General features: G+C 33.3%; 1 protein-coding gene across 4 annotated transcripts in view; it reads left to right on the plus strand.

Moving 5' to 3' along the window:
- magi3a (membrane associated guanylate kinase, WW and PDZ domain containing 3a) overlaps positions 1-27,349 on the plus strand; it is a 275,042-nt gene that overhangs the window by 158,739 nt on the left and 88,954 nt on the right. For all 4 annotated transcript variants that reach the window (XM_056448758.1, XM_056448759.1, XM_056448760.1 and 1 more), the window contains exon 3: positions 9,352-9,471. In XM_056448758.1, the coding sequence (XP_056304733.1) occupies positions 9,352-9,471 (120 nt within the window). The remainder of the gene's footprint in view (positions 1-9,351; positions 9,472-27,349) is intronic.

Below are 27,349 nucleotides of genomic sequence, written 5' to 3' on the forward strand. Positions count from 1 at the left end.
AAATCTGTCTGAGAAACACAAAAGAAGACGTTTTACAAAAGTCTCTATGTTTTTTTTTTTGTTTTTTGTTTGTTTTTGGACATATAATGAAAGTCAGTGGGATTCAGGACTGTTTTGGACCCCACTTAGTGTCATTGAAAATTTTACGGACAAAAACAGTTGAAATGTTCTTCAGAAAGTCTTTTCTACTGCACTACAGATGAAAGAAAAACCTGAGCCACAGAGACTTGAAGATCACACACACACAGGGGTGGGATTTTATAACCTTAACCCTATAATCTCCGAGTATCATATCTGACACAATTCTGAGACCTCTAAATGAGTAAAGCTTTGCTTGAAATGCTCCCTGTAGTGTGATTGGTGGTTTGATGCATTTTAAAAAGTCAAAAATAAACTTTAGTGGAATTGTGAAATTGCTACATTGAGGTCATTTTTGGTGAATTCTGTTCATTCATGCCGATTTGTAAGACTATGTAATCTATGTAAGACTAACTTTTGTATTTTTAGTAATTTTTTTTTTTTTTTAATATTAGGCTGAGCCTGACTAAGTCAACTTAAGTTTAGAGTTATTTAGATTTGTTTAGAATTATTGTAAAATTTTAATTGTAATTTTTTAAAAAATTGTAAAAATATAAAAATCCAGCAGTCTCACGATAAAACAGGGCTACAGAGCTTTTCAAATAAATATAGCATTTTTAATTTTAATAATAATAATAATTTTAATAGTAAAATAGTGATAATAATAATAGTAATAATAATAAGTAGTAATATTAGTAATAGTATTTATAATAGTAGTAATAATATAAATAATATCAAATGCAAAACTGGATTTTATTTATAGAGCAAAAAACAGGAAAACTTTGAATTTTATGTGATTATACATTTCTATCATTATAACAGTCTTAATCACGCAATATCATCCTGCATTCTCAGTTATTGTTAATGTACTTCAAATGTTTATTCTCTAGGTGTTAATTGACAATTTTAATGAATTCTAACATTACTTGAGAACACAGTCCTTAAGGTATGATTCTCTAAAAACGGATTAGTTTACTCTCATTTGGCTCTTTATGTATGTTAATTTTAATGTCATACTGAATGAACCAAAAAAATGCATTAAATATGATACCTGGCATACCCACATGTGCATTTTTAAAATCAAATGTTTTTTAATACAGATTTTGTCTACAGTTTCAAAGTTCTTTAATATAAAAAGAATGTTTTTTCAGACTTGGACCCAATCCCAAATATACCCTTTAGCCCTTAGGTGTCCTAATTCTCTTTAGCTTAAAGGCGTAGGGCTAAGGGGACAGGCTAGATAGCCCTTGAAACTGAGATTTTTCAGAACCACACTCGAAAGGGGTACCAAATTTTCCCAGAGTACACCATCTACAACGCCAGGAGATGCACAATAACCGTGTTTGTGTTTTACCATGATGCTTTTAAATAAAAACCTCTAAATTTCACTATAATTATTATATTTATATCGCTATTATAGTTATATTATTATATAATCCATAATAATAACTCCTATATAGAAGTCCCACAACATACTTTCATATCTGACACTCAATGACACTCGAATACCCTGTCAGAAAAGTCTAGTGGCTGTGAATGACCTTTTTACAATGTCTGCTATAATATTAATGTTGTTTTTGTGTGTTTACATAGATGAATATGTCCATGGTGTAAATGCACAGTACAGTTATGATCTTATTGCCATATCATTATGGTAACATGATATCGTTACCTTCAGTGATTTCCTGAAGATAAATACCAAACAATAATGCAACTTGAATAGCTATAGCAGTCGCGATCGTCGATCTCATATGTAGTAAGAGATTGCGATGACATGTGATGACGTGTGCAGGTGTTGTAGTGCTGTCCCATTTCTTAGGGGTAGGTTTTGAAGTCCTTCCCCTTCACACTCTGTTTCAAGGGCCAAGAGGAAGGGGTAGGGGTGCAAAAATAGAATTGGGTTTGGGCCTTATTTTTATTTATGTCTGGCTTTATGGTTAGTCACCTAGTTGCAGCATAGCAACGGCCCACCCTAGTTGTGCCAGCAAGCAATGCACCAGCAAGCACTGTTCACTGTGTCAGTAAATGTAAATAAAATCAGTGAGTTTTAAAAAATCAAAGTGAGTTCTGCACCTGGCATATGCCTCACTATGTTTTGGGATTTTAATGGACACCAGGCCCAAGCAGATATTTGGTTTGCTGTGACTCAACATCTCAGTGTGTGGGCTGACCTGAAACCTTTAATGACATTCTCATCCACTGTCCTTTTAAAGTGGCGTTCTGACACGCAGGTCTCCATTCACAATTTTTTGTGACCAGTATAATCAGAAACGATGGGGCAGAGAGTCAGATGATGGACAGGTCTAATTATATTTAATAGCACCGGTTGTAGCAGTAATATCAGAATGAGCTGTCACAGTTCATCTTCCAGGCTTCAGTCAAGTAAAATATTCAAATAATGATTTAATTGTACGTTATTAATCACAGTAAAGGTGAAGGACAACGAGGAGCAGCACTGCCATTTAATCACACCCAGTGTTTAATAATACATTGCTTTGATTTAAAGAGATGTGTTCACTCAGAAATTAAAAAAAAATTACTCACTGAATGTCATTTAATTTAAACCTATAATTATATTCTATGAATACAAAAGATGTTATGAAATATGTTTGATAACATCATGAAGATATTTTCATCCATATGTTAAAAGTCAGTGTGGTGTAATGTTTTTTTGGTTGCCAATGTGTTTTTTTTTATAGTCTAAATAACTTATAAGCATAAGTAAATAATAAATAAAACTTGAATGAAGTGTTTAAATATTAGAAACAGGATTTTTTTTTATTCAACATTTTTGTGTGTGTGCGTGGGTGCGTGTAATTTTTTTGGTTGTCAGTGTTTTTATTTTTTATTTTTATTATAGTCTAATTAGTTGAAGTCAGAATTATTAGCCCCACGTTTATTTTTTTCCCCCAATTTCTGTTTAACGGAGAGAATATTTTTTCAACACATTTCTAATCATAATAGTTTTAATAACTCATTTCTAATAACTGATTTATTTTATCTTTGCCATGATGACAGTAAATAATATTTTATTCGATATTTTTCAAGACACTTCTATACAGCTTAGTGACATTTAAAGGCTTAACTAGGTTAATTAGGTTAACTAGGCAGATTAAGGTAATTAGGCAAGTCATTGTATATCGATGGTTTGTTCTGGAGACTATCGGGGAAAAAATAGCTTAAAGGGGCTAATAATATTGACCTTAAAATGGTTTTTAAAAAATTAAAAACTGCTTTTATTCTAGCTGAAAAAAAGACTTTCTCCAGAAGAAAAAATATTATCAGACATACTGTGAAAATTTACTGAAAATTTACTTGCTCTGTTAAACATAATTTGGGAAATATTTAAAAAAGAAAAAAACAAAAACAAAGGGGGGGGGGGGGGGGGGGGGGGGGGGGCTAATCATTCCGACTTCAACTGTATAAGGATACGTAAATAATGACTTGAATAAAGTGTTTAAATATTTTAAACAGGATTTTTTTTGTTCTTAATTCTTTTTGTGTGAAATTGAATATTTTTCTGGATTTAATTAACAACTTTTTTATTACTAAAATGTGTTTTATAGATAAAGTAGAGTTTGAAAAATATTTACTTGTGAGCCATATTTTAACAGTTGCACATTACTCATACTTAAGTGTTTTCTGTTAAAAGATTAATTAACTTGCATATTAAAATTTATTGATTCTGTGTAACAAAAATTTAGCATTTTGACTAATTCAGATGTGAATAAATGAGTTAAAATAGAGAAACAAATAATTCAGGCAAGTTCATTTATTGAAAAGAAGTTATTATTTATTTAACTTTGATACTCAAGTTAATATTTTATTTATTACACACTGAAGAAGACATTGTGAGTGATTAATATATGTTTAATCTGACTTTACTCTATTTTATGTTGCTTCAAAATGATTTTCTTTCAAGGAGCATGAAAGAAGTTAATTAGTAAAATATTAGTAAACGAAATCATTTAGGTTCTCTTGGGTTTTTGCTCTGGAACTATGTTAACCATCTGTTTTCAAACTATATTTTTATATTCTGCAGAGAACATAAATACATAAAACATTACAACCCACATTTCATTTTTGGATGGGCTATTCCTGGGTGTACAGATGTGGTCATTGTATAAGATAAGTCATGAAAAAGTACATGAGTAGATACATTTATTCTGTTTATGACTGCACTGGCTTTCATACTCATTTGAAAACTGTAAAGGGACTATTGCTCATGTCTCACTGGATACAGGAACAGGGAAGTCTTTAAAGCCATGTCCATCAAAAAAAAGTGAGAAAAGAAGAACACCCAGAGTCCAAATTGGCACATAATCTTTGAAGCTGGTTTGAAACCTCTATCTCCCTCCCTGCTCCTGCTGGCATTAATATCAGTTATAGCACGAAGGCAGCTCTTCTCTGCTTCATCTGCAGATATAAAATATATATATATGTACTCATGCAGAAATAAAGGGCCTAAGGTGGGTCAGTCTTAAAGGATTTAATTCTGTATGCTTCTGCAAGTCTTTTTCAAGCTTGTTAAGAGAACTCACAGCTGAGCGTTTACTGAGGTGTGAATGTTATTCATGCCACATTCCACGCGTGTCAAAATAAACATCTTGTTCTGTATTGCTAATATTAGTACTCCGTATGAAATAAAAATACATTTGTATTCATATCTGCAGTGATAAGTGACATTACATCATAAAGGCAATTCAATTCATTTCAATTCATCATATGTTGCTTTCTGTTTGATTGACCTTCCCTTGTTAATCCACCCCAGACGATGTTAATTTTTAATCCACCCCAGACCCCCCTAGCCCCCACGCACCCCCCCCCCACCCCCCACCCCCGGAAAATTTTCGCCCAATTTCTGTGTAACGGGCAGATTTTTAGTCACATTTCTGAAAATAATATATATTTTTTTAATTATAGCTCATTTCCAATAATTGATTTCTTTTATCTTTGTCATGATGACAGTACATAAGATTTCACTAGATATTTTTCAAGATACTAGAACTCAGCTTAAAGTGACAATTAAAGGCTAAAGGCTTAACTGGTTTAATTAGACAAGTTAGGGTAATTAGGCAAGTCATTATCTGATCGTTTATTTTGAGGACTTAAATATTGACCTTATTGACCTTAAAATGTTGTTTTCTTTTATTAAAAACTGCTTTTATTCTTGCCAAAATAAAATGAATAAGACTTTCTCCACAAGAAAAAAATATTATAGGAAATACTGTGAAAAATTCCTCGCTCTGTTAAACGTCATTTGGGAAATATCTGAAAAGAAAAAGAAATTCACAGGAGTACAAATAATTTTGAAAAAGTCCCATCACTCCGCTTTTGTTGAATGCTTCTTTTAATGATGCAGCTCAAAATACCCAAGAGATCATTTATTTATAATAGCATGCTGCATATGCCCATGTTTTATTGGAAGTAAATAAAATTTAAATATATGTGTTTCTTTAAATGTAAATGAGTTGCTGGTCTCAGCCCCATTTTCTAAAGAAAGTGGAGCCTTTACATCCCATGCCTGAGAAACCTTCAAGATAAAGTTTTATCTAATGTCAATCACACTTAAGGGACTACTGTTGTCAAAAGCATGAACTTCTTTACCAGTCAATACAGGTTTTTTTTTTTTTTAAATGTCCATTTCCCACTAACATTTGAGCTCTCTTGAGCAGTTTTTAAATGCCGCTGATTGCCCATCGTGTTCATGTGCTCATATGATAAGACTCTGAAAGATAAGATGGCTCTGAAAGTCATCCCTTTCTTTTAAAGTATTGATTAGTGCCAACTTCGATACTTTTGGCAACCCTTTTATTGCTGTTATTTAACTCTATCATCTGCATGTGCTTTAAAGTGTGGTTAGTAAACTCATGAGAAGTGCACAGTGAAATAAGATTGTGAGAGATGTATGAGAATTAAAGTGAAGTTCACTTTTACATTTGTATTGCACATAAACTGTCAATTGAACGCAGGTACATCAGACAATGCTGACATAAACAGTCAGTTATATCTGTAAATGTTAACAGCTGGAGAGAAATCACATTTAGGCCATGTTCACATGTAGAGGGGTGTTTTTGTAAAAAGTTTTCACACCAAACGCGGAAGTAAGAATTTGCACATGTAAATTGCATATAAAGTCAATGGAAATATGAGAACAGAGGTGCGAATGCATGGAATTTGGCTCGATTGCATCTTCTGGATTTGGTGTGAACTCAGCCGTGTTGACCAATGACGTCATGAGGTAAAAACTCTGGTTTCACTGGCCAAGATCACACTGTAACTGGAGTTTCGGAAAATCTTCACCTTGGCCAGTAAGAAAAGTAACGCTTTCATCCACCTGAAACTGCGTTTCCTTGTGGACACATGGCCAAACTGCATAGAAAAAACTGCAGTTTTGAAAATCCCATGTTCATGTGGACAGGGCCTTATATTTAGTCTGTGTATTTAACTACAGCAGCTTAATGCACTGCGGCTGTCTATGCTGTTAATGTAAATAAAAATAAATAAATAAATCACGCAGTGCTCTTGTCTGAATAATGTTAGTAGCTTGATAAGAATACATGTTTTTGAATACATGGATTCTTATTGAGCCATGCTAACAGGGGCTTATAATGGACAGGACTTACAATGTCACGGCAACAGGAAATCTTTCAGACACTTTTTTAAAAATTTCACATTTGTGATTAACAGGTAATTATAAAGTAAAGTACTCATTATGAGCTAGTTTTTCACTCACTTTGTTTGGACGCAGCGTATGAGTGCTCAAACTACAGTTTATATAAAGCAAGTTTTGCATAATAACTCCCCTTTAGCACTAACTTTGAGATTTGGTGCTTGAAAGCAGTTTTTGAAGAGCAGGAATGGATTTAGAAGAGGGCCAGTAGGGTCTGCATTCTCTTTGTAGGTATTTGTGAATTGTGCAGGCTGTGCGGCAGCGTGCTGGGGTGGATGGTGAGGTGTTTAAGCAGCTGGCAGTGTTTCATGTGGCTTGTGCAAACTGCAGAGCTAATTGTTTGTTTATCCTCCTCCAACACAGAAACTGGCATCTGGGCTCTCGCAGTGGCTGCTGTGTGTATGTATGTGTGTGTGTGTGACTGTCAGGTTTGACAAACTTTAGTGATAAAGCAAGCAGAGTGTAAACCGTAGTTATGATCGAGAAACTGCAACAGAAAATCTGGATGTTGAGGCTCTGTTGTCAACAATAAAGGCTAACAAAAGTCATTCTTTTTAAAGAGTCACTATTGTCAGAGATCCTGTTTGCATTTTCTTTCACTGAGAATTAGTTGGAAATCAATACTGATACTAAAAAGAACTACACTGTGTGTGTGTTTATTTACAGTATATGTAATATTTGATGTCATTTTCATGCATACAAATGTTGTATCGGATATATTTGCATATAAATAGTCATATTCATAAGCTCACTTTAACACTAACAGTGGGAAACACTAATGTCGAGGCAAGCATATATTTATAATGGAATTAAATCATATTTTCAACTTTTTTTCACAATTTGAGTATTTTAAATATTGTTCCAACATGAATGTGAAAATATATCAACAACAAAAACAACAGATCAGACTAGGGCTGCACAATATATCGTATCAACATCGATATCGCAGTGCACACTTTTGCAATAGTCACATCGTAGCACGTGCAATGTCCAGTCATGATTATAGTTGAGCAAGTTTGCCATTGCAAAAATGTATCCATAATGCAGTGAACGTTAATCATTTGCTTGTTTTTAGACCTGTGATTATTATTAAGCATTTCAAGAGAGCTTAAAAGCACAAGCAATTCTAATGTTCGCAGCTTTAGATTGCAACGATTATTTATGTTTAATTATCTAAACGTTGAAGCCTGTACAGTAATATTTTGCATTTAATTGGTCAAGTTCTGTGTCAGAATACTATACAGACTTCTCAGAAAATCCATAAATCACCGTTTCTTTCACCCACATCTTTGTTATTTTGTATTTAGCTTTACTTTTAATTTGATTGTATTTTGTAGAATAATCCTAATCAATTATATCAATTATAATATATTATTATTTATTTTTCATTTTATTATTTATCTTATTATGATTTATTATTATTTATTTTTCATTTTATTATTTATCTTATTATGATTTATTATTATTTATTTTTCGTTTTATTATTTATCATATTACGTCAGATAAACAGCACAGTGACAGACAAGAAGGAAGCAGATCTCACATAACGTTTGTGAGAAATACTACAGTAAGAACTTTTCCAATGATTATTTGATGTATTTGTTGTGGAGTTGCAAAGATGAGTCACACCAAATGTCATTACAAAGTTCATGTACACGCACACACACCGCACTCGTTTAACTTTTGCATGTTAAATGTGACAGGATACACATTAATATCCACAGCTGTATGGATATCCGTTATGTTAATGTACAAAATAAGCCTAATTTAATTTAAGGATTGAAGCGTCTTCTTTTATTATTGTACTGACATGCTGCTGTGGTGATACAGTAAAGCTGAAGTAAATCGCTGTAATTCATAATAAACATGCACTGTTTTAAAAACGTTTTTAACTTGTGAAACTCATGCTTGATCACATTCGATGATGATTGATGATCACAGAGCGCTCAACAGATCTTTTAATCCCAGTTGCTTTGCGCATGTCCCGTCTTGTTGATATGATTATACGCTATATTATACTATAGAGACATGTTAATATCAATCAATTCAGGGGCGGGGAAACCACACTCCTACATCAGGTTGCAGTGGACCTCAAAACGAGAGGGATTTGGATCCTATTTTAACGTCAGGAAATAAAAAAAGAGACTTATTGTGTTTCTATCACCCCAATATGACTGTGGACACACTATACCTACACACAGTTCTGTCCAAACAGCTTACAAACGAGGATTTTCATCACAGGTGCACTTTAAATGCATTATTTCTTTCTAAAGAAGGTTTGTATGTATGTTTATATAACATTTTATGGACAATCTTACAGAGTATGACAGATCCAGACTTGCAATATACAATATCTACGTATTCCTGTAAATTAAAATATTGAGGGGAAACCAACAAAAGAAAATCAATGCAACAGTGTAAAGTAACAAAAATACGAAGCCATGTGGTTTTCATGCCATTTTCTGCATTAAATTATTGGTGGTGCAGAATGTATTTGACTTAAAACACCAGACTAGATCCAGTTGAGTTGAGAGTTGATAAACGGCAACAGTTGCTCATAGTTGAAGACTTATTTCTTTAATATTGTGTATCTTTGGCAGGTACCACGAGGCAGCCTCGTGAAGGGGAGGTTCCAGGAGTGGACTATAATTTCATCAGCGTGGGGGAGTTTCGTGTGCTGGAGGAGAGCGGCCTGCTGCTGGAGAGCGGAACTTATGATGGTACGAATCTGTGTGTAGGAGCACTGAGAGTCAGAGATCATTTCTTGTGGGCATGTTATACGAATGTCTACTTTAGATAACTCCTCAAGCACTAGATATTTGCTAAAGGTGCTACCAGTGCTTGCAATATACATGCATCTTATAAAAGAGTCATGCATTCTGCTGCTGCACTGTCAGAAATGATCTTTTGAGGTGAAATATTATTAGATTATGATGTTTTATAAGAAAATACTTTTTGTAATGTACAATTCAATATTGAATTCAATGTAATTTCTTTAAAAAATGGTTAAATATTCAAATTAAATATTGATTTATTTTCATTCAGTGTAGCAGCATGAATCTTTTAAATCAGCTGTGCACAAGAATTAACATACACGTATATAAAGACATAGAGTATGAAATTATAAGGTATGTTTTAGTGTTAGTATTATACTGAAATGTACGGGAACGGGAAGTATTCAGACCCCTTAAACTTTTCACTCTTTGTTATATTGCAGCCATTTGCTAAAATCATTTAAGTTTTTTATTTTTTTTCCTCAATAATGTACACACAGCACCCCATATTGACAGAAATTGTTGCATTATTGACATTTTTGCAGATTATTTAAAAAGAAAAACTGAAATACCACATGGTCCTAAGTATTCAGACCCTTTCCTGTGAATTTTCTGTGAATAACAAAGAGTAAAAAACAAAACGTGTGCATTATATCATGAGTGGCAGAAAATATCCTTGGAATTACAATGACATCGTGACCATTTCTGGGACTGTATATTACACAACAAAAGTTGTTATTGTGGTTTAAATAATTGTGTAGTTTGGATATATTTGTTTCATTTTTATTAATAATAGCAGTTATTAATTTTTTATTAATAGTGGGTTTAATTTTAGTTATAGGCATTTATCAAAATAGTTAGTTGTGATTGAAATAAAACCAATTGGTGTAAAAATTTGTAGAAATAATATTTAAACAAACATTTTCCCAATAAGTTTTCAGTGACCCTTACCAAAAACGAACAAAAAAGTTTATATACTGCATCATGTCTCTAAATTATTTTCTCATCAATTTTTATTAAGCAAGTGTATGTAGATTTAAGTACATTAAATACGTTCTTCCTGAAGAATTTGCTTGTTTTTTTGTTTGTTCATTTGTTCATTTAGTTTGCATGCAAGATTTGACTGAGATGAAGGGTAAATAATGATATTTTTAGTTCTGATTAATTTTAAAGGTAGCTGAAATAAAATATTTAAAAAAAATTTTTAAATGCTTTTTACATTTTTAAATACTTCAAAAACGTGTATATATATATATATATATATATATATATATATATATATATATATATATATATATATATATATATATATATATATATATATATATATATATATATATATATATATATATATATATATATATATATGTATATATGTATGTATATATGTTTGTTTATTCTACTGTTTATTTGTTTTTTCATTCATTTATTCAGTTGGTTTACATGCAAGTTTTGACTGATATGAAGGCTAAATAATGATTTTTAGGCATTTTACTTCTAAATGAATTTAAGGTAATTTCCTAAAATAAAATAAATTTTTAAATGTTTTAAAAGCTTCAAAAACTGATTTTTAAATGCTTATTTAAAAGTTTATGTATTTATTTCTTTATTTACCTCTTTGTTTGTTCATTGATTTATTTAGTTAGTTTACATGCAATTTTTGACCGAAATGAAGGCTAAATAATGATAGTTTAAATTTCAGTTTTAGGCATTTTATTAAATTAAAGGTAACTTCCTAAAATAAAATACATTTGAAAAAAAAATGTAATGCTTCAAAAACTAATTTAAATGCTTTTTAAAAATGTATATATTGATTTGTTCATTGTCCTTTTATTTGTTTGTTCATTCATTAATTTAGTTACTTTACATCCAAGTTTTGAACAAAATGAAGGCTAAATAATTATAGTTTTAATTGTAGTTTTAGGTATTTTAGTTCTGATTAAATTAAAAGGTAACTTTTAAGGTAACTTTTAATTTAATTTTAATATAAAAATGCATTTTTATATTATTTTTAAGGATTTTTAAAATGTTGATATTTATTTGTTCATTCGACTCTTTATTTGTTTGTTCATTTGTCCATTAATTCATTCCGTTAACGTGCAAGTTTGCACCAAAATGAAGGCTAAATAATTCAAATATATTTAAAAGAGAGTAAATTATATAAAAACATTAATTTTGGGGATGGGAGGGAGGGGTAAACTGTACATTTGAGGCTACAACTTATCTCCAATACAAAGTTTATATGGAGTCTGTATGGTTTCCAAGCTGAATTAATTGAAGATGAAGAAAATGTCATTTCAATACAAGCCGTGTAACTAGGTCATCTCAGTTCTTGCTGAACACTGGTTTCCTTCACTCTTAAAATATTGCTTTCAGATTCTGCACATTGCCATGGCAAAAAAAAAAGAATGTGGGCCGCATTACTGTGTAGTTACAGGAACGGTTGCTGACTCACCATCTTTTTAAGGTAATTAAGGGAGACAAGTGTGCTGAATGTTTGTAGTTCTCGCACTTTTATTTTTTCTTCTACCTCTTCTGCTGAGTTGAAATAGTTGAAAGCAGAGGCCATTCACCGTGTGTGATTCATGCCGTCTTCATAACATGCCTAAAGGATCTCAAGGTCTGAGTTATTAATGTCATGGCCTTAGAGCCAGCCGGTTCAACCGATAAACCCAGTGAATGCTCGGCAAAGTCCTCGCCTTTGGCCATGTGTGAAAGAGGTATGTTTGGTTAATGATCCCTCCATGAGTCACTAAGTGCCCTTGTTTAATGGGAAGGTCTGGTTGTAGTTTCCTGCCTGTAGAAGTAAATCTGTCCTGTGTGGACGTCACAGTGAGTGACTTTTGCTGGGGGGCTTTCCATCTACATAAAATATCTTGGGATTTTGGCTTGAAGGATAATTTCACACTCACCAATTCTGGTTAGTGATTTCTTGTCTTCCTGTGACATCTGTCAGAGAAGTCGTTGCACGCTGCACTAGAATCTGATGCCTAAAACTCGCATGATTTATTGAGCCTGTAAATGTATTTGGAAAAGTGCACTTCAGTTTTCTTTAAAATGTCCTTAATATGTGTCTGAAGTGCCATTTGTTGTTGAGTATTTGTGTATAATGATGTTGATAAAAATACATAAAAAATAAAACATGCTACCTTTCAAAGGTGAATCATTAACTGCAGACTCACTCAGATAGAAACCATTTAAATCAGCAAATAGTTCACTGGAGACTCGCTTCGACTGGATCTTTTAAATCAGTGAATCTTTAACTAGAAAAGCTTGCTTTAAACGAATGATTTGAATGAGGGAATCTTTAGGTGAAGACTCGCTCTAACTGAATCATTTAAATCAGTGAATAATTAACTGGAGACTGGCTTTGACCGGATCGTTTAAATCTGTGAGTATTTAACTGCAGACTATCTTTGATTGGATCACTTAAATCAGTGAATCTTTAATTGGAAACTTGCTCTGACTGAATGATTTGAATTAGGAAACTTTAGGTGGAGACTCACTCTAACTGAATCTTTTAAATCAGTAAATATTAACCTGGGGACTCACTTTGACCAAATCGTTTGAATATGTGCATATTTAACTGGAGACTTTCTTTGATCAGATCAGTTAAATCCGCAAATCTCTAACTGGAAACTCACTCTGACTGAATGATTTGAATTAGGGAATCTTTAGGTGGAGACTCACTCTAACTGAATCATTTAAATCAGTGAATCTTTAACTGGAGATTTGGGCTGATTTCCACTCCAAATACATTTTAAAACTTTATCAAGTGAATGAGGGAAGATTACATGGACATACCTTGGATCCCTCGATTTTGACAGAGGGAGCGAGACAACTTCATATGTCCACTCCAGCACCTATATGTCCCATAATGCAGTGCGACTGTGACATTACAACAGTGTAGTTTCCAAGTGCTCGAGGGTTTAGGGCATTCCATTTAAACCAAAGATGGCTGGAGATCGGTATCAGCCGATAATCAAATTTTGTGAACTTGGCAGTCTGGCCGATCTCATGAACCAATCACAGGTGTTTGTTTATGAGTTTAGACGCAGAGAACACCATACGTGCTAGTTGGAGAGCAAAATATTGGAATGGTCTTGCATATATTTAGATCTTTTTACATACAGTACATATTTTGTCTTTTTGACAATTGTGCAAGTTTACTATAACCTGTCTGAACGTTTTATCGAAATAAAAAATGTTAAAATGATCATTTTTTTACTTGAATATTTAATAATATACCTTTTTGTAATATACTTACTGGAATAAACAAATATGTATTTATAGGTGTGCATTTTAACTTCTTATGCATCAAAAGTGCACATCAAACATGTTGTATCTTTCTTCCATCATTTGTAATGTATATAAATTGCTTTGTTAGTTGTTTTTCTTACCAATATTTTTATGGGTTTTATCTATTATTTTCTGTAAAGCTACTTCGGGCCATGACATGTCGACACTAAATGGTTATAAGAGACATATTTAAGGGATTATATGCAACATCATTCAGTTTTTTCTCTTAGGTAAGGAGAGATCTCCACTTAAGTATTACAGTACCTAGAGGGGAAAATGCACTTTATGCATTATAAAACTTGAAGTATCAGAATCGGTATTGGCCGATCACCATGACAAGGAATTGGTACTTGGTATCGGCTGCAAAAATCCTGATCAGAGCATCCCTAATTTAAACCCATTTAGATGTTCTTTCTGTCAGTAGTGGACACTTTTGTAACATAATCAATGACATACATCCTAGTGAATGACTTAGTCAGAGAAGAGCATAAAAATTTGGACTGGAATGCAGCCATGCTCTAACTGGATCATTTGTATCAGTGACTCAAGAAGGCACAATTTAATTGCTTATATCTGATTTTTGAACCTGAAAAGAATACACTAATTTACAGACTATATGCAGCATGTGGTATTTTTTTAACTTCAAAATAATTACACTGTAAAACCCAACAGTCAACTTCATCAAATGAAATGAGTGTAGTTAACTCAAAATTCACTGAAAGTTAATTCTACTCATTTGAAACGAGTTTTAACTCAGTTTTGAAGGTAATGAGATAATTAAATTTCTCATTACTTCAACTTAAATAAGTAAGTTCACAGTACTGAGTACTGAGTAAGTTCACAGTACTCATTAGGATCAGTTTTTGAACTTAAATGGTTTGTTGCAATCGGTTTCCTCAAACGGTTCCAGTTACCTTCACTTTTGGGTCTTACAGTGAGGAGTTACACATTTTAGTGGAATGTTGTGGGATAAAGTGCAGATTATGGTTTATAAAAGTGAAAGTTTCCTAAATTAAAAAAACTACAGATACTTGAGTAAAGATATATTTATATTTAAAAAAAAAAGTTATTGTCTACATGAATTGTTATTATTTTATTTTAGTATTTTATTTTATTCAAAGAAACAACCTTATATTGAGTAACCTTTTGTTCAAGTATGTGTACATCTCTTTATTAGCTGACACTCTGTCCCAAGTGTGTAAAACAGGAAGGTCATGGTCAAGCATTTTGGGCCATGCCCAAGTTTTGAGCTGTTGTGTAAATTCAGGTCTGTACTTAAGAACAAACTCTAAGCTAGAGGTAATATTGTCTATAGACAATACAGACTGATTTATGTGATCTCCAGAGTCGAGGTTTGCCGTTTTCAGGCCAAAGAAATAATTGACCAGTTTTTCAACATGCCCGCAGCATGATGTAATCAATGGTAACTGGTTATGCCCAAGTTTTATAGCATGAACTCTGTTCGAATGCTACACTGGGTCATGTCTTCTTACAACAGTGATTAAAAATAATGAGAACTTGCATTTCAATCCCAAGAGGAACATCAGCTACAAATGTCTTAGCTTTTATAATGATTGTTTCCATGTCCAATATTGTAGGATGGCCACCTCGGAGTGACGCAGGTAAACAATCACGTCCACCCACAAATCCATAAGCAGTGACGACAGCTGTGGCAATCACTTTCTGTCTGCCATGTTGCTGGAGGAATCATCTAGATCAGTGGTTGTCAACTTCCAAGGGCGCTCATAGTCCGCATAAATATACACAATAATAACAACAGAAGCCCCATGACTTTTTCAGTTGATACTGAAAGGATTTTATACTTTTCCCCCCTAATGTGCCTATCATGGCTGCACGATTTTGGAGAAATCTTGCATTGCAATTTTTATTATTTTGTTTTCTTTGATATGTATTGCAATAAGAATACAATTACATCAAATGACTTGAATATCTCGATTTGGGAAGAATTTGTCATTTTAGATTGATTGGGATGATTTTGTAGGGGACTGCATCTGCAATAAATAAAATAAACACATTAAAATTAATATATATAAAGAAAAAAACAGTCTTTTATTGTTTTCTGAGTCTAACAGCATTCAGGCACTGTAATTGAATAATAAAAAATTAACAGTAAATAAAAAAAAACAGTCCCAGGCCTCAAAAACACATTCAAATGATAAATGATAATACATTTTCACGTCTCATCATTGCGAATGCTGCAATGTGACTATTTTGAATAATCACATTGCAAGATTGATGCTGAAACTATATATTGTGCTGCCCTGGTGCCTATTACGGACACTTATAGTCAAAAGAACTGAAACAGATTATTTCAATCAATAATATTTCTCTACAAATAATCCATGTCAGTGATGAAAAATGAATGAGAGGTGCTTTATTTTGAACTCCGTGTTATATATGTTATATTATTATCACAGTGATATTACAAAAGCCCTTTTTGGTTTACTCACACATAACTCAATAAAAGTGACAGTGATATCATTTATAGTGATGCTAAAAAATATTGTTCTAATAAATGCTGTATGGAGTTTTATTTTTGTTATGCAAATGAAAAATGTAAAGTATAGATATCTATTTAAGATATTATTGGCAAGTTAAAAAAAGCTATAACCCAGAAATGGTATAAAGAAGACCCACCAACTAAAGACGAATGGTTCAAAATAGTAGCAGAAGTTGAGGAAATGGAAAAACACATGCACATGCATGCGTGCACTTCGATTACAAAAACAGATCTTTAAAATAAATGGAGTAAAAGGCTGGCTTTCTCCACAACAACAATATAATTATCCATAATTTAACATTTACATAATTCTAGAGGTTATACCTCATTAAGAGAATATGTTTGGCATCCTTTTATTTTATTTTATACTTATTCTATTAATTTATTTATTTTCTTGATGAGGTTAATGTAATATTTTTATGTTTGTATGTACTGTATACATGTGTGGATTTGATGTTTTTGTGTATATACATACACTGTAAAACCCAATAAGTTAACTCAAACCGTTTAAGGAAACAAATAGTTTGAGTACTGTAAACTTATATATATTGAATCTTATATACTTATACTATTTGAGTTGATATCATCAAACATTTAGAGTATTAGTAACTTAAACATTTTAAGTTCAATTATCAGATTTTTATGAGTTCACTTCGAGTCAACGAATTGGGTCCAGACAACTGTATAGCTACTCAAACGGTTTGAGGAAACTGATTGCGGCAAATGGTTTAAGTCGACTGAACTCAAATGAATAAATTTAGTCAACTTAATCGGTTTGCTGCAATCGGTTTCCTCAGAGCATTTAAGTAGCAATACCGTTTTTGCTTTAATTCATTTTATTACCTGAACACAAATCGATTTGAACATAAAGCAAAAACTTAAAATATGTATTTTAAGGTATTTTGAGACAAATTTATTTAAATAAAATATTTATTTCAGTCAAGCATATCAAATACAAAACAAGCTATCATGTTCTAAACAACTGGCCTGTAGACGCAGACCAAATGTAATCAATCAATCAAGCAGTGTCAACATTACCTTTTCACAAATATAGGAGCTATAAAAGGCAGTTTCTTGAAGTATACGCCAATGCCATGAAAGAGCTCAAAAACCAGTCTGTGCACTGAACCAGGATTTTGAAAGCATCACCATGTCATCTTTGAGAACATTTAAGTCATCTAGCACGTCAATAGGCAGCGTTCTCTCTTCCTTCTTGACAGCAATGATGGCAACAGCTTCCTTTTATGCCTGGTTGTCCCTCTAAATGCATTTAAACAATCTTGGTTAGTGAATATTTATACGTATTCACAAAAACAAAACATACAATTAAATCATATATTTAAAAAGATGTTCACCCAAAAATTCTGGTTATATACACTGGTTATATGTCCCTAAAAAATCTATAAAAACTAAGTATAAAAAATGTAGAATTGTCAGGGTTCTAATTAATAACAATTAATTTGCTCCTGCTTATATTCTCCTCATGTCTCCTGTCCTGTGCCAGTTCGTCGTCTATACTTCCCCTGTGTTCCTGCTCAAGCCTTGTCTTGCCAGCCCAACCAAGTTTGTTTCTCTGTTTGTGTTATAGTTTAGTGTTTTCCCCCTCGGGGTGGTTTTTGTTGTTGTTTTGTTTTATTTTAATTAATAAATCATCTTGTTTTTTGCATTTGAGTCCTCGCTCCCTTTTTCCCCTTACTGAACCATGACAATAATAGTTTCATCAAACATATTAAGTAGTACTACTGTTTTCAACATTGTAGTGATAACAACAACAACAATAATAATAATAATAATGAGAAGAAATATTTTCATTTAATAAAGCGTCATATCTAGAATGATATTTGAATGATTTCTTTTTAAGGACTTGATTAATAATACAAAAATCTGCTTTGTCATCATATCAATGCTTAAATGTTATACTTAAAATTCTGTTATTTTAAATAGTAATAATATTTTACTAACTAATGTTTTGACTCAATCTTTTCATCAAATAAATGCAGTTACACTCTTAAAAAATAAAGAATTAAGAAACTGAAGACCAATGGTTGAGGTGATGAATTAAATATACTTTGTTGTTATTGTTTTTGGCTCATTTGAATAATTTCACATCATCTTGAGCTCCCCGGTTGAGCACCACTGATCTAGATCCTTCCTCAAGCTGAGCTCCGTCTTTAATGATGTCCGTAGAGTTGTTTGAGATTCTCTCTAATCTCTGAAGGAGTACACGAGTCCACTTATGTTTGGGTAGAGGACTGAACAACAGCTTCTCCGCTACCCACAACAATATCCCCAACATCCCACGATAAGATCCAAGAGGCTTTGGAAGATCGTTTTCCATCTGTCCACACTTCCACAGCCTGCTTAATGACCCACACAATATCAATCACAAAGCTTCGAAGTGCGTTTCCCAAATGAGTCAAACTTTTCCTTTGCTTCATTACTTTGTAAAATCGACTAATAAACAAAACAAACATCAAGTTTTGTGTTTGAGGCTCCTTGAAACTCCAGTAAATATACTTGTTTTTTTATATTAGACTCCATACACAGAGTTGCATTTATCTTTTAGTCCACTCACATTTTTTCCATCTTCAGTAGTTTGTTGTTGTTTTTTCCATTTCCTCTTGTTTTTTTTTTTTGACTGTAAAACAGTGAGTAAGATTTGACGCTTTTGAGGACATAATAAGTAGTTCAAGAACAGTTTAAAGTGATTTGCGCATATACCGTATTATCCACAATATAAGATGATCCTCTTTATAAGATGACCCTACTTTTTTAAAAGTGTACCCTTGGAGAAATGCTTTTTGAAGATCAGCTCTTGTTCTTTAAAAAATAAATAGCTTTAATTCAAAATACATCATATGGCATATTACGATAACCTGCAGTCCATCTTGATAATACCAATTAACAACAGTTAATAGTAACAATTAATAACAATTAGCCTAGGCTTTCCATCTCATTGTAAAAAAAAACACATAGCATATTCATATTTCATTAACAGTAGGAGTCTTAAAAATAGCAAACTTGATTTTATTGCACACTACAATTAACAGTAGTGTTCTTACAAATATAAATATAACAATTTCTTTCCTTTTACTTCTTTTTTTACTCATGTTATACAGACATTGTTGAAATATGCAGTACTAGCAATAAACATGCTGTATTGTATCTGGTCAAATACAGTAAATGCGGCATACTGTATGTGGTCAAACTGTAAACAAAGAGAAATAAAATATAAATGGATTTCAAATTAATCTAAATTGCCTCCCATTATACTGCATTTTAACATGACCACATATTCCTAGACTACATTTGTAATATTGTAGATATATAATCATTCTTAGAACACCCTTGCCCAATAAACAGAATGTAGGTTGTACAGTCAGTGTTACGCAACAACTGTGTCATGTTTAGTGTTTGGGCACTAATTACACACAGTGATCTCAATAAAGGAACAAATTTCAAAGTGTTTTAAAAACAATAATTAAACTTGCTCTCCACAAAGGGAACCGGAAAGAATCTTGTTTTAGGTCTGTTTTTCCACATTATTACAGTGGATCACTTGCTTCATGCAGTCCTGGTACTGTAAACAAGTATACTTTATTAGAATGCTCCAGTCCAGGTCAGGGGAACCTATTGATATAATATTCTAGAGCTTGAATATAACATGACATAATTTGTTTATATGTATTTTCATTTTAAAAATGTAGTCGTATATTCAGTATGGTTAATTTTTTATGCTAGTTATGCCAAAAGATATTTAGTTTTTTTTATGTATGTAAAACCTTTAAAATAAACTCCATTTTATGGGTATGTGCACACAGCTGGTTGACATATGTGCATTATAACAACATTCATTCATATGCATTAGAGATTTCAAAATATTCGTTTTGGTACCAATCGGTACTGAAATGTAATAAATGTGATGACACATTTCCTGCTTGCATTTTGAGCACTGTTGAGGGTATTCTTGAACACTCATTGGTCATCAAGACTTTGATTGGCTGCAATGATCATTACTTGATTCTCTTCACCCAGCGCTTACACAGATACATGGACACAGAAGCATTGAAAGATGTTTCTATCAGTGTACCCATTTATGAGTAGATATACAATTAGGAATACATACATGCATGCAAATATGACATTTTCAATTTTCACTGAAAATGTATAGATTTATTTCTAAGATTTATTTAGAATATATTGCGTATGCACAGCGGTCAGTGCAATATTGCTCATTATTCCACTCTGTGGATATTCCATTCACGTACACATATAGATATCTATGCAGAATCTCACATTCCGGAAAAAGCCCGCTTAAAATAAAAAAGTCTGCTCAAGGTATGTGCCAATAGGAAATTTCTTTTTCACTGTAAAAAAAATAGTTGCTGACTTTAAATTTTTTTTGTTGAATAAATAAAAACTATTCTAGTTATCTCTACTTACATCAATTAAACTGACTAAAAATATTCATTCATTCATTCATTCATTTTCTTTTTGGCTTAGTCCCTTTATTAATCTGGGGTCGCCACAACAGAATGAACCGCCAACTTATCTAGCATATGTTCTACACAGTGGATACCCTTCCAGCTGCAACCCTTCATTGGGAAACATCCACACACACTCATTCACACACATACACTACTGCCAATTTTGCTTACTCAATTCACCTATACCACATGCCTTTGGACTAGTGGGAGAAACCGGTGCACCCGGAGGAAACCCACTCAAACACAGAGAGAACATGCAAACTCCACACAGAAATGCCAACTGACCCAGCCGAGGCTCGAACCAGCAACCTTCTTGCTGTGAGGCGAGCATTACCTACTGCGCCACTGTGTCACCCTTGACTGAAAATATTCAGTTAATGATAATATAATTCAGATAATATCTGTATAACTTAAAAAATATAGTTGAAACCTGATTAACTTAAAATAAGTTAAATAAACATAAAAATATTTGTTGTCTTGACTTGTCTTTTCATTAAATTTTTTACAATGTAGCATATTTGTTGCTGTTGATTGCAATATCGCTACTGTGCTGTCATGGCAACACTTTTAAAATGGCACTTTTCGACTCCTTCGCGGTCAATAAAATGGCATTATTTTATTAGCTTGTGTTTTTTTTATTCTGTAATTTGATTGAATTTAATTTCAGTTAAATGTAAAAGTTCTTACAAAATTATTTTTTATTTTATGAAATAATAGATTTTGGATTGTATGTGTTATTTTTATATAATATACATTATAATATAAATAACTCATTTTTGGTTTTGGTTTTCATCGAAGCTCTTTCTGAATTTTCTTTTTTGTAGTTAGCCCAGAATTGTCAGTTCGGTGAATTCCTAGTTAATCCTTATACAAAATATTTCGTTTTGAAGATGATAAACTGTTTAAGATTCTGTGTGCACAACCTTAGCAGATATGAGCAGATTATAACTCTGACTAAACTGCGTGCGCTGATTTGTATTTTTGGTGCGGTGTGGTGTATAAGTTGCACTGCAGCTTGGCTCGAGTGGGTAAAGGTTATAGATGAGTCAACTCTCATTCCGTTTAGGTTTAAGGGTGTGAGGCTGTTTGTGCTTGCGTGGGTGAGCATGCGTGTGTGAGCGACTAAACATCATTCAGGGAAAATTTCCATGGTGGGTCTGTATTTGTTGTGCTCGCCGATCGTCATGGGTGAATTGACGTCCTCCATCAGTTCATCAGGGACACGGGAGCAGGCATGATGTTATTCATTTGACATGAAACACTCAAATGTTAAATAACTACCTGCTATCAGCCTGTCTCTCTTTCCTCCTGTTTGCCATTCAGTGCGCAACGATGAAGGGAAGATGCTTTCAAATCATCACCATTGCTTTGACATCTCCCGCAGATTAATGCTAACAAAAATAATCACATGCCCCAGTTGAACGGTCCTCCCCTTTTCCTTGCTGTGTTTTTTGTTTTTTCTTAAATGCCATTAATCAAGGATGTCGCAGTGCGCTGTTTATTAGTGATTCATCATACTGTGGCCGCTGTTTGACAGGAGACCTTCGAGGCTGTGACATGGCATGGTTATGGCCATCATTTGATTACACTTTGCATGCTCAGGTAAAATGAAGATGTTTAATAAAAAGCATGACTTATAGTGCTGTCGTGAATTAGGAGTAATTGCAGGGCAGGAATATTAAAGGACGGGTATTCATTCAACCGTTAATGACAACCCAGTACTTGAAAGTATTTGTGAACACTGACATAAATGCAGTCCCAAGGCTTCAGATTGCAAGTAATTGGTCATATTTTGTGGCTTTTTTCTGATGGCGAAATTTAATTTTAAGTGCCAAAACCAATTTGCTTAACTAATAGGCACCGCCATTCTGTTGAGAGTGGAAAAATGTTTAAAGAGCCTCTATTATGCATTAAATATTATCATATTTTAGTTTTGGGGTTTGCAACAACAATCTGATATGCATTCAGGGTCAAAAAACACTATAATTGTCTTATAATATGCATTTATTTTTACATAATTATCCCAAAGACTTCCATATGATTTGTTCAGCGAGTCATTTGTTCCCAAACACCTCCTTAATGCAATGCTAAACTTTGCTGATTGGTCCTATGACCCAGTCTGTTGTGATTGGTCAACTGTGTTCAGCATGAGACAGAGAGAAATGCCCACCACGGCTTATCAACAATCTTGAAGTAGTCAGAGTGCAGAGTGTATGTGTGAGCCCAATGCAGGAGTGCATTAAAGCAATGCAGTTTAACACCAGCATATTGCTCTATTCTTAACCATAAGTAATAACAGTGACACACATTCAGTATTAATTTGACTGAATTATTTTGAAACTTGACAGCCGCATGTGTGAAGGAACAGCTGATGGTGTCGCGTTTTCAACATGGTTTTAGATATGAGAATATAAAAAGTTAGCCAGGTATGCAAGCGGTTACAAGAAACAAAACACAATTAAACACATAATTTGCAAGCTAGAGAAAACAAGGCAGCAACCATTTTAATCACACTTACTTACACTTGTGAAATGGAGGAAGAAACTGGTCCATAAACTGTGCACTGTAAAGTTCCTGTCAAGCTCTGACAAAGTCCCATACATCAATAGTCTTTTTTGATCCTTCCTTTAACAAACGGCCGATCAATCCCCCATTGTTAGTGTGTAGATAGCTGAAACACTCATCAGAAAAATGAAGGCTGGGGCTATAATGCTGAGGTATTTTTGCAAAAATAAACTTCAACCACTCACTCTTCATAGCCTCATCTTTTGGTAGGGAAAATAACACTAACTTTCCCTCACACTTCAGAGCACAACATCTATGCGGCTTGATTCAACGGGGATCTGCTACAGTGTTTGTCTTCTTCTTTTTCTTTCTACAGTGTTTGTGGGCGGAGCCAGGGGGTTTCAATTTTCCCGGGTCTGCCTATGCAACAAATGTGCGAGGCTTGAGTTCTGTATTGACATCACGCCAACATGGCTAAAGACTCGTTACAGCGGCGATTCATTCGAACCACTATGAGTCAACTCTTTATAGATGAATTGATAGTTTTAAACATGGTGCACTGTTGGATTTAAACCTTAGCTGGATATTTCACTTCACTTAGAGCTGTGTTACACACTGCATGGAAGAATCATTTTCTAAGACCCATAATAGGGGCTCTTTAAACTCAGGGTGTTTGCTCGGTCTTAAAAAGTATTAAAAGTTGATAAATCAATTATGAGAAAATGAAGGCCCTTAAAAGGTATTAAAAATTCTTAATTGTGTCTTTTATTCAAGCATTGTCCAAATTGTTTGTCTCCAAAAAAGCATAAATATATTTATAATAAATATAAATAAACGTAATTTGCGACACACTGGAAGGTGATGTGACCCTCTCCATGTCTAGCAAAACCATAGAGCGAAACAGATGGCAAAATGGGAAAATGTAAGTTTGCATACTCCTGGTTGGAGAAAAACGAGTTTAAACAGTGGCTAAAGCCTGTCACTGAAAACAACCATGAGGCCTACTGTGCGTATTGTAAAAAGAAAACTAGTATATCGACGATGGGTATAAACTCGGTCCTGAAGGGCCGGTGTCTTGCTGAGTTAATCTCCAACTAGCTTCAACACACCTGCCAGGAAGTTTCTAGTATATCTGGTAAGAGCTTGATTAGCTGGCTAAGTGTGTTTGATTAGGGTTGGAGCTAAACTCTCCAGGACACCGGCCCTCCAGGACTGAGTTTGGACACTCCTGGCATAAACGCTGTAAAGTCCCACATGCTGGGTGCTAGCCACAAGGCTGCTGTTGGCCGCAGAGAACAGCAGCAGCCGTCCATCGCCAGTTATTATGCATCACCAGTCACACCTCTACCCAACAAGACAGCAGAATTTGTCAAAACAGCTACGACAGCAACCTCTGTCATTCGTATTTTGTTCGTTCGTAGACGTACATGTTTGTTTATGTTTGATAGTAAAGGTAAATGTGTCAGATATTTTAAGAAATATTGCCTTTGGTTTAATTTATTCTTTCAAGCTTTGTTTCTTCTGAGCTTATCAGAGTTCTGTCGCTCCATTGATTTGTTTAACTACAACTGTTTATTAACAACTGTTTATTAAGTTAAAGGTTTGAAAAATGTATTGAATTTACGGTTAGGCTTCCTGCTTATGCCCTAAAACTCCAAATACTGCAAAAATGGAATAAAATAGGACTAGATTTTTGGACCTGTTAGCCACAGAGGCTATTTATCAGCTTGACTAAAAGAAGCTTAATTGAATGCACCTATTATGAACATGTGACCACTAAACAGCGTTGTGAGATCCAGGTGAGAAGTGCGCAAATTTGGCAGCGTTCTCAAGTACTCATTATAAATGTCTATGTGATTTAGATACAGAGTTTTTAAATTAAATAATTCATTACTGTCATTCTCAACAAGCAGCAGTGATCCACTTAAAGAGTGTTTCAGTGTACAAATCAACAACCTGCACCTCTGATTTATTGTAATATCACTAACAATAATGACGTTGTGGAAGAAATATGGTGGTTTTTTCTAGTCAAGTGTGTTTGGTAGAACTTTACAGTAAGATTTCATTAGTTAATGCATTTACCACCATGAACAAATAATAAATAATTCTTTTACTATATTATTTATTCATCTTTGTTATCATTAGTTGAAAATAGTAAAATAGTCATTTAGTGTTATTCAGTTGACTCGTAGTGCACAAATAATGTTATCAAGCACAACTTTGAAGTTTAATAATTGCTGTTCAGTAGTATTTAGTATTGTTCATTCTTTTTTCATGGTAATAAATACATTAACCAATGAAAGTGTGTTGTAAAGTGTGACCATTTTATTATATTATTATATAGTGTATGGTGTATAATGGCAATCCTTTTGTTTTTAAGTCATGGAATGAGTTTTGCTCTTTTTTTTTATCATGTAGTGAGATGCTGCAGTTATCAATATCTTTGAATGTATAAACAGTGTTTGAGGCTCTTAAAGTATTTAAATGTCTTACATTTCAAAACACAAGTTTAGGCCTTAAAAACTTTAAATTCTGTGAAATTTTGTATTGTAGGTCTTAAATAATTTTAAACAGGTCTTAATTTCCCTATGTCAAAGTGAAACTACCCAATCTGGCTGATGTGCAGTCAACAATGATCCATCTAAAAACCTTTTTTATATGTAAGTTTTATATTGCAAAGAGATACAATTCAAAATAGCTGTTAGACATTTTTACTGCAATTTCTCTAAATTAAATTCCCTTATCAGGTAAAGAAAACTAAAGCAACACATCCTTTACATTATCTTCCATTAATACAAAAACTATTTACTGAAAAAAACCGGGCAATTAGAAAAAAAATCATTGGCATTTAGCCCTGTATAAATCTAAAATTTATTTCATAATAGTCTTATAAGGGTCTTAAAAAGTCTTAAATGTGATTTGAAGAAAGCTACAGAAACCCTGATAAAAGATGGGGCTGGTGAAATTCTCACAGATGGAACTGTTTTTTGTTAATGAAAGTAAATTCACATCTGGAGCTCCTGCAACTCAATCTCCAGCTCATTCATTACTCTCAACTCAAGCTACTGTCCGACAGATGCATTTCTAACAGCCTAAACTTACAATATTATTCATATTGTACGTGCAGTGTTACCAGATCAGGTATCATTGAACTAGATGGCACTTGTGACACTTCTCTTGAATAAATCCATGTGAACTTGAATAAAAATGGCACATCGTAGTTTCTGTAAATTAAGCCTATATATTACCAAAGCATTTGTCAATAGTGCAGATAAAATGTCAATAAATTTAAAAGGAAAATTTGAAAGGATAAAAAGTCAATTTAAAGCCCTGAATTTTCTGCTTGTGCACCTTAGTGGATTAATTTTGATTTGCCTAAAGGCATCAGTTCATATGTCATTTATTCATAAATCCAACGGGGGCTGATGGGGGGGCTTAAGCCCCTGATATGTTGCACTTAAAAAATAGATTGTATTTTGTTATTTGTTTTTGTATTAATAAATTAATAAAATTCCCACACACATCCCGCGTATTCCACTTAATGCAGCTTTTGTGTCTGTATTTAAACAGTCAGCTGTTCAGCAGTACCTGTTTATACCAGCAGGTGTGGGACTGTTGTCACACGGCAAGTGTTAAAAAAATCCCACCACTGCAAATCCCACCACTGCAATTCATTCATGTCATCAATCATTTTGAGGAGCTGAAACTGATGACATAATAATACAACTGTGTTGCGAAATGGGATATTTCCAACGACTGATGAAGCTTAATATTTGTTTTCACAGTATAAATTGTTTGTAGTTTTTTTTTTTATTATATCAAAATAGTAGCCTATTGAATATCAATATTTTGCAAGGTATCTTTGGGACTAAGCCCCTTATGCCTTTCTACCCTAGCAAGAATCGTTTGTTCATGATTTAGTCTACACCGATTTGATTCACTCCTATGACGTGGCTCAAGAGTCATTTTTTAATCAAATTATACACTGGGTGTTCTGGAGTAGCAAGTTTTG

This window comes from Danio aesculapii, chromosome 23, assembly GCF_903798145.1.
Source record: "Danio aesculapii chromosome 23, fDanAes4.1, whole genome shotgun sequence".
Taxonomy (NCBI): Eukaryota; Metazoa; Chordata; class Actinopteri; order Cypriniformes; family Danionidae; genus Danio; species Danio aesculapii.